Source organism: Anarhichas minor, unplaced genomic scaffold, assembly GCF_050575085.1.
Source record: "Anarhichas minor isolate MPS153535 unplaced genomic scaffold, ASM5057508v1 ptg000013l, whole genome shotgun sequence".
Taxonomy (NCBI): domain Eukaryota; kingdom Metazoa; phylum Chordata; class Actinopteri; order Perciformes; family Anarhichadidae; genus Anarhichas; species Anarhichas minor.
Window position 1 is genome coordinate 1962148 of NW_027466459.1, and position 9320 is coordinate 1971467.

Consider the following 9320-nt stretch of genomic DNA (forward strand, 5'->3'; position numbering starts at 1 on the left):
ATGTAAGAAGTTCATAATACCAGTTCATGAAGCTTTTGATGTTTCGTCGAACGCCGTTGCCGTGGCGATGCAGTCTTCGCCGTTAACAACGAAGGTAATTTTGAGAGGCTAAAAATGCTCGAAACATAAGCAAACTTGGCAAGCAGATTACAAGCCCGAAATGTAGTTACAGAATATGATTTTATTGGTTCAGAGTGGCAAATCGGCTCAATAGCGCCCCCTAAAAAATGTCGACAATGCAACCCTCGCAGTACGTTTCACCTAGATGTATAAAATTTGGTTAGCAGATGTATCACATGTAGACTTAAAAAAAAGTCTTAGGGGTCCATGCTCTAAACCCAACTGGAAGTGAACTATTTAGAATTTTGTATGAATTTCTCGTGTTTTTTTCCATTTCCAGGTGCTGTACTACGAACTCCTCCTAGGGAATTAATCCGATCAGCTTAGAATTTAAAAGTTACTAAAATCTTACTAAAGCTTACTAAAGTTACTAAAAGCTTTAGGTTTCATCGAACGACGTGGATATGGTGTGATGGCCATTTTATATGGTTCACCATCATCCATCAAGCTGTTGTAACTCAACTGTACTTTGTCAAAACTGTCCCAAACTTGACATGCTTGTTGACTGTCAGGGCTTTAGGACTTCTGCATGCCAATATTAACTCATTGTCATAGCGCCACCTACTGATAAGCACGGACGTAAGCAGGATTCTATAATTACAGCGGCCCAAACACGGAACTTATTGAAAGGGTTTGTGGGCACACCATGAGAAAAAGACTTCTCTGATCTAAATATGTGTAAACTAAGATGCTTGGAGAGCAAACGTTAGATAACAGTGGATTTTCAAACCATGTCAGTGGGCATTAGTATAAATGATCTGTCCAGAGCTTCTTCATGACAATCAGGTTAAACATTACAATGAATGCTTCACACTACAATCTAAAGTTACAGAAGAACTTAAAATGAAAACAGTGTTAAATTAAAGTGTTCAAGTAACAGCAAATGACACTACTGTTTTGTTAACTTTCATGTAAATCCAAATACAATCAGCAGGACACTGCAGGGAGTTGAACCCCATCACAGTAAACTGACAGTCTGTTATGTTACAAACACTGAAGCGCATTCACACACATTAATTTTCTTAATGATCTTTAAAGGCTTACATTTATGATTGTATCAGAGGTACACTCAAAACATTTGAGGCTTAAGACCTGGCAACATGATCTTGCTACGCTTCTGGTCTACGCAGGAAATATCATCTAACTCGTGCACGCAGTGTATGACGGTCACAGAAATGCATGAGTCCTGCCAGTACCCTCGACGTGCGTGAAGTTGCGAGGGCCCGATCAATGCTGCTCGCAGCTTTAATTGATATTATTTTTAGATGACTGGAGGTCGTCAACGACCATATATACATCTGTGTGTGTAGCATGCATGTGAATTTAAATATGAATTTATACATGGACATCAGCCTCTTTGGGGATTTGAACAGACGATAGTCGTGGCAAAGCAGTGGTGATGTAATCCCTGTGCTCTCAGTGGAGTCCAGCTGTGCCAGAATAATACTTCAGCAGGCAGTCGGACAACTGAAGCGGGAGGGTCAGAGGAGAAGCTGTCAGCTTTTTAATGTGTTATGAATTGTGTGGAGCATCTAGTGGGGCTACAAGGATTTAGCACGTCTTCTTAAAGCCCTGCGGGATTACCTCTTTACAGGATTAGATTTCACTGGCTACCACATCAGAGGGGAGAGGACAGGAAGTTCATAGCAGCTCCCTGTAGAGCGCTTCGGGGAGGCTTCCTATACAGCAGATGTGTCAGTAAACACTCCACACACAAGAAGCCAAAATACACCAAAAAAAAATGAAAGCAGAAAATGTTAAGAAAAACTCAAAAATACACTAATACCAAATAAAAGATTGTTGAGATGGAATATCATTTGCATGCACTTTAAACATGCAAAGCAAAGGCATAGATGGAGGGATGCCTGTTTATTTTTTGTTGAAATAGTTTTGTTAAACTGCCAGCTAGTGTACAAGGGGCTTTCCCGGTGGGCTACTGTACAATTTGGACTGATGCAAAGGAAAAAAATGACCCAGAGTGCTGTACTGGTCGGCCTGGTCCAGTGAGCAGAGCAGCCCGGCGTGGTTCTGGGTGGCTGTCATCTCCCATCCTGAGGTATCAGGTTAGGGTGAGGTTAGGGTGAGATTAGGGTGAGGTTAGGGTGAGATTAGGGTGAGGTTAGGGTGAGATTAGGGTGAGGTTAGGGTGAGATTAGGGTGAGGTTAGGGTCAGGTTAGGGTGAGGTTAGGGTCAGGTTAGGGTGAGGTTAGGGTCAGGTTAGGGTGAGGTTAGGGTCAGGTTAGGGTGAGGTTAGGGTCAGGTTAGGGTCCCGACTCGTTTTCATTTCTGTGGAATTATCCTTTAACGTCATGACGCAGCCAGCGACGGACTGTTCCCGACCCGCTTTACATAAATATCAAACCTAGACGCTCAGAGACAATAAATTAAGATACCCATAAAGAGAAGCATCAGAATGCTTCAAGATTGCCAATCAATGCATTTAAAGTGGCAGGTGGCATGTCGCTGCAGAGGACAGATTCAGTGAGACCAGTGAAAACACTAGTCAAGGTTCTGCAGCTGAAGAACAAGTCAGACGACAACAGGGTTTGGTCAGCAGGGTGATTGACTTTAGTAACACTAAAGACTATGGCTCACAGTCATTGTTATTCTTTCCAGTATTAGTGCAATAATTTGGACTAACAAGTACAAGTACTGATTACAGTACATTACTTAATGATACATGTAGGTACATAGGAACACTGTGTGAAGTAGGGCTGTCACAATATCAGATTTACATGTTTTGCATGTGACCTCAGATGAGAAGGAAGCAAGATGGCTCACTCCTTAGCTGTTCCTGTGTTTGAGGAACAACATGTACTTGTGGGGGACTTGAGAAGCCTGAGGTGGGACAGGTTTATGTGGACTAACCTGCTGTTACACAGAGTGCTGTTCACTGTTGTTATGGAGAACAGTAACAACAAGACGTCCTGTTGTATGCCACTGTAACATGTCATGAACAGGAAAGGACAACAACATCCATCCATCCATTTTCCTCCGCTTATCCGGGGTCGGGTCGCGGTGGCAGCAGGCCAAGCAGGCTGACCCAGACCTCCCTCTCACCGGCAACATGTTCCAGCTCATTCTGGGGGATCCCGAGGCGTTCCCAGGCCAGCTGGGAGATGTAATCCCTCCAGCGTGTTCTGGGTCTTCCCCGGGATCTCTTCCCAGTTGGACGTGCCTGGAAACCAGGCACGTCCAACAACAACAGTCACTCACTGAATAACTCTTCAAAATTAAAATGTGTTACGACGTGCTTTAGGTCGTTCCAGTCCACAAGACAAAAAGTTAGCTCCTCCTTCTAAAGACGTGTCATTGGACTGGTAATACCCGCACGTATGCAAAACGTCAAGGCCACGCCCCTTTTAAGAGGACAGAAAACAGATCCTACAGATTTCAATGCAATTTGACGTGTGTGGATTGAAAACAAGTTGGTATGCATTTATCTCTTGTTAAACAAATGTCGCTTTTATACAAATGTCGAATGAATATTTTGCGTCCACTACACCTTAATAAATTGAGCTTTTCGCTTTCATGACCCTTCATTGCTCCTGTCCAAAACCGTGGCCAGATATCCAGACATCGAAGCTCTAACTATTACTAACTATTACTGATAGAATCACGTTAGGCGTTGTTTGGACACAACCAACCTTTTAATAGCGAACTGTTTGATCAATTAGCTGATATGTAGTTGGAGATGACAGTCTGATGCTGCTATACTGTATGACTGTAGGCTACTGCAGCCCCCCAAGCTAACGATAGATATCCATCATTCGAAGCTAACTAGCATCATTTAGCCATTTACCACACTGTGCCTCAAACGTCAGTGTAAAAGCCTCGGTCAACCCGCTTTTCTGCATCTTTCCCCCAAAAGGGAGCACAGCCTTGGTGATGACGCAATGCTGATCTAGTCTATAGCTTGGAGCCATAAAACCCCTCTGTCTATTTTAGGACACGGCAGAGGAATAAATGGGAGATCGGGGTGTGTGGATTTATTCTTGGTGTAACTAACGACACAGCAACTCTTCATTATAGTGTTTTTCATTTACACCGGTTTGTGTAAAGTAGAAGTTTGGAGACATTTTTTAACTTCCTCTGTTAACACTGTTGCCCACTGCACAGGGTATTTCCCCTAAACGGGCGTGGTGTCAACAGCCTACTCTGGATGACGTAATGAATACAAAAACTGATAATATAAATCTACTGTATCTGACAATATAAGTGAAAAGAATCTATCTAGAAAAATGCAGGAATCCAATTACAACATGTTTAATCAACCACAGAATACAGGATACGAAAGGTTCTCTCCAGCAGCAGGAGGAGGAACATGAAATTGATAGAAAGATATTTCAAAAAGTACAAAAAGAGAAAATGGATGAAAATACAAAACAGTTGATGAATACAAAGACAAGTTAATCAGAGCATTACTTTGACTCCCAGTGGACCAAAACACAATGGATATACCCAGAATCCTTTAGTCTCCCATCATAATGAAAGTCTGAGCACAGCCTGTAAAAGATGTTCAGTTACTCCTGCATCATGTTGGGACCCTGCACAGCCACACAGGCTGCTCACCTGCAGAAGACAACAAGTCTCTCTGGGAATGCTTTGCCTTTAGATCTGCTAACATGGGCTGCTGTCAAAAAATGTAAAAAGATGCCCTACGTCTTCCCATATCAACATTTCCTTGACCTCAATGGAAAACGGCATGAAATCAAGGTGTGAAGGGTAATTCATAAAGATAACCATGGTGCTAACAGCATCCAACTGCACTTACACTAGGCTATGTTGCCAGTTATTGACATGGGTCTGTTTCCGCTTGAAATGTTGCTGCAGCAAGGAATTGTGGGACATCTTTATCTCCTTTCCTTTTGTCCAGGGACTGTTCAGTGTACCCTATGCTGAAGGACATAAGAAAGGAAGCATTGAAGCACCTTTCCTTAGCATTTAGAGAATTAGACCAGCTCTTGTGGCTGCCAATTAGATACTTTGTTTCAGTCAGAAGAGACAAGTAAATGATAATTGTTTATTATAAACAGATGATGTGTGATGTTAAAGTCTTGACAGAAAGTAATTGGCGCTCGGACTCTACGGGGAGAATTGTAATCGAGGGGCTTCTTTCCCGAGCAGCAGCGAGATAGAATGGCAGGATGAATGAGAAATACACTTCAGTGCTAAGCATGCAAAATGTTTGTCTTCCTTCCTGAACTAACAATAGAGCTTCAATGTCACTCAATTAAGAACCTTCCTGAACAAGGTGGACCGAGAGTCTTCCAGTCCAAACAACCCACAGCTGAAGTGTATGAGGAATACAATCTCTTCTCCAAAAGTCTTCTGCACATGTTGTGACAATATCATTAGTGGCACTTTGGTAGTGTTAGCAAGAAAATAAAAGCGAGGAGATGCCCCACCATGTGTATGGACACATAAAAACATGAAGCTCCACTGGATTATTGGTGCTCATTCTTCACTTCACTTCACAATTTTGATATATCTTCAAAACACTTTCACCCGAAAGAACTCAACAATAGATAGACTGCTCACGTTAAAGCCACATATTCATAATGTTTTTTGTAGGAAGAAAATATAATTGTTGTTGTCTAGTTATAGGTATACTATGTAATCCAGTGTTGTAGAATGACAATAAATAATCCTTATTATTTTTTTCTCACTATTACGTATCATTACGTGGGCACGTAATGACGCACTTGGTTACGTCAGGTTGTTACCTCACCAGTCAAGACAGCGCAAGGTCGTCGTAGCAGCAGTTCGCCGTAAACATGATGTCTCTTGCTGCCCGGTCTGGGGCATTTTCCCCTTACATGCAAGCTACAGCGGTTGCTGTCGCTGGTCCCCTGAAAGCTCTGGTACCTGGGGTTGTTGTGAAGGGAGAGAAGATTTTGTTGGACCCGAAAAAACAGTTCCTCTGCCGCGAATCGCTCAACGGTCAAAGCCCAAAGACGGGGCCTGCTGTGACTGTTAGCATTAATGGTAAGTCTGTCATTGGCTCACCTTACTACCGTTAGGTAACTTAGCTGAGTCAACTTTCTGTTGTTTAAACGTGTGTATTGAAAGTTTGCGTCTAACGTCATGTCCTATGTGTGTGCTGAAATGTGATATCAAGTCACATTTATCCCTGTTAAACACCACGGAGTGAGTTGGCCATAATTTAGTTAGCTTGACTAACGTTAGCTGCAGGCTCTTCCAGGTTGTTAGCTAGCATCTTGTTAGCCTAATTTAGGGCGCCCTACACTTGAGGTCAACATAAAGTGTGTATAACGTTGCTGTTATTCCGTGTTTGTTGGACTGACGGCAACGTTGTGGGTCGAAACATGAACTATGGAGCTCGGATAGTCTTCCGTCTATCAAGTATCGTTAACCGTAACGTTAGCCGGTGTTCCGGTTCCATGTCCCCATGTGACTTTTAGTGTGATCGCTAACGTTAATGTCATTGTGTGTTTTCAAGGGCAGTGGTATAAGGTGGATAGTATTTTCATAAGTCTGGTATCTTAGAAATACTGTACTAATGGCTGTAACCAGATCGGATGTTACTGTGGTCGAATATTGTGCTGATGAGATAAATTGGTGGCTACAGGCTCTGACTGCAGTTCGGACAAAGATCAAATCAACAACATATCAAGTCAATTATATCATTATTTGACCACGTCCACTACATTATTAATGAAGCGGTGTGTATAGGGCTGCAACTGATACTTATTTGTGCTGCGGCTCTGTCATGGTTTCAGTATCCACTGGAGAGATCTCAGACACATTGACATATAGTTCAGGTTCTAGTCTGTTTTACATGTTTGTTTGATCTGGGTCCGTCCACGGTGGGCTGGTTGCTGGAGCCTGAGCTGAAGGACTTGACCTGGGTGATTTTGTGCGGAATCCGACCCAGTGGCACCGATGACGAGCATTAAGAATATCTATATAGAAATGGCTAATCTTCTTGCTGATGCTAATTTTTATGAAGGTCATATAGAGGCTTCCGTGTTAAATTGAGGTTGTTTCATAACCAGTCAAAAGTTTACAATATTAAGTCTTTCTTCTGTTTAAAAAGTACAAATGTTGGAAGAAAGCATATTACTCACCCATCTTTTAAGTGTGTACGTCTCCAGTCTGATCTTGAGCGCACAGCTGATGGAGAAAGTTGGCAAGTGCTACATTACATGGTGTAAACACACTACGTACCTGTCGTCAAAGTTTAAATATCGGCACGTCTGATCTTGGCACAGCTGCTTTCATTAACCTGGAATTAATCTGATCAGTCAGTCGCAAATGAAATGCATAATTTAAAAAACATTTAAGGTCAATTGCCAATAAATGCAGACATTTGTATACATTGACAAGTGAAGGTTTCATATATCTGAGCTGCTCCAGCACACTCCCCGACTAAACTGGCAGCACTTTGTTAGTGTTCACTCTAAGTGATCTATGCAGTCTAACTGATGACCCGTTTGTTCTCGTCTGCAGGCTGTGCAGGAGTCCGATTTGCCCACACAGATGTCAGGGTACCAGACTTCTCTGACTACAGGCGCCCAGATGTGCTCGACCCCAGCAAGTCCTCCCAGGAGAGCAGCGAGTCCAGAAGAACCTTCTCATACCTGGTCACCGGTGCCACAACCGTGGTGGGCGTCTACGCTGCCAAGACGGTGGTCACTCAGTTTGTTTCTTCCATGAGCGCCTCGGCTGACGTCCTGGCCCTGTCCCAGATCGAAATCAAGCTGAGCGACATCCCTGAAGGCAAGAACATGACCTTCAAGTGGAGAGGCAAACCGCTGTTTGTCCGTCATCGCACAGAGAAGGAGATCGCCACAGAAGCCGGCGTGAACATGGCAGAGCTGCGCGACCCTCAGCACGACAACGACAGGGTCATCAACCCCCGCTGGGTCATCGTCCTCGGGGTGTGCACACATCTGGGCTGTGTGCCCATCGCCAACGCTGGTGACTTCGGAGGTTACTACTGCCCCTGCCACGGCTCTCACTATGACGCCTCGGGCCGCATCAGGAAAGGCCCCGCCCCCCTCAACCTTGAGGTTCCCTCCTACGAGTTTCTAGACGACGACACTGTGATTGTTGGATAAATCACACTCCTCAGACTGAGCTCTCATTGTACAACAGCTTTCACTTTGTCAGCAGCATCAGTGTGGTAGACATCTTTTCAATATAGTGATGCATTGGAGGAAACGTTGAGGTGTAATAATGCTGTGTTCATGTCTTGTTGCTTCTGCCAGCTGTTCACATCAATAACAACTGGTACATGTGGAGATGTTTTTATGCTGCAGTGTGTTTCACTCAGTGAACATGACGGATGTTGTTAGTCCTCTGATTACTTTACATAATGCTGCTTTTAAATGCAAATCATTTACAATATGGCATCCGAGTTAAATAGGCGAACCCTTGGAGGATGCCGTCCTCTTCTTTTCCCGCCCCTGAAGGTCACGTCAACATGAAATGAAAACACCTGCTACTCTTAAGTTATAGTTCATCTAATTTGCAAAGAACAAATGTTGTGTTGAGGCCTGGTTAATAAAGATTTCTATTTTATTTGACAACCTGCATCCAGTGTTAAGCCTTTCTTTGCTTAAATAATGTCATTATTCAAAATAGTGAAATACTAGTTCTTGGCCTGTTGGCAAACCGCATCACATATCCTGTTAGTCATGTTGTGAGGACATGAGGTGTTTGGTTTGAAGTGATGTTGTCCGTTGCAGAGAGACGGTGGGCTTTTTAGGAATGAATTACAGAGATCATTGATGACCATACCTGAGCGAGCCAAAATGTTCACACTAATCAAACAAACTGGACTTTGGGGTCAAGTACTCGGATCCGGGCCGGGTCGCTGATTTGAATGTATTGTACTTAAGTGCAATTCTGAGGTACTTTTTTTGAGTATTTCCACTTAATGCCACTTTATACTTCTTAACCAAATTCTGTACCATTAAATGTATTTGATAGCTTTAGTCACTTTGCAGATTCAGATTATTAATACAAAATGTAAATCAAGTATCAATATGTATAAGTTAAACTATCAAAAAATATATAGTCAATTTAATGAGTTCCACATTTACCAGCTACAACATAAAAGTAATTAACACATGAATGCATCCATAATTATAATCCAAAAATAAACTTGACTTTTTACTGAAAAGGGCTATTGTGCATAATGAGTAGTTTTACTTTTTGTCCTTAAAGTATA

At 42.8% G+C, this 9320-nt stretch overlaps 1 protein-coding gene across 1 annotated transcript; it reads left to right on the forward strand.

The window, feature by feature from the left end:
• Nucleotides 1-5839: 5839 nt before the first annotated feature.
• On the forward strand, nucleotides 5840-8680 carry uqcrfs1 (ubiquinol-cytochrome c reductase, Rieske iron-sulfur polypeptide 1). Its single transcript, XM_076090886.1, has 2 exons — nucleotides 5840-6109; nucleotides 7595-8680. The coding sequence occupies exons 1-2, from the start codon at nucleotides 5899-5901 to the stop codon at nucleotides 8203-8205; spliced, it is 822 nt and encodes a 273-aa protein (XP_075947001.1). The 5' UTR covers nucleotides 5840-5898; the 3' UTR covers nucleotides 8206-8680.
• The last annotated feature ends 640 nt before the right edge of the window (nucleotides 8681-9320 follow it).

Bases quoted from the DNA above. Each gene is read 5' to 3' on its own strand.
- uqcrfs1 (XM_076090886.1), top strand. From the start codon at position 5,899: ATGATGTCTCTTGCTGCCCGGTCTGGGGCATTTTCCCCTTACATGCAA. The intron at 6,110-7,594 runs GTAAGTCTGTCA...TCTCGTCTGCAG, and splicing joins TGTGACTGTTAGCATTAATG to GCTGTGCAGGAGTCCGATTT.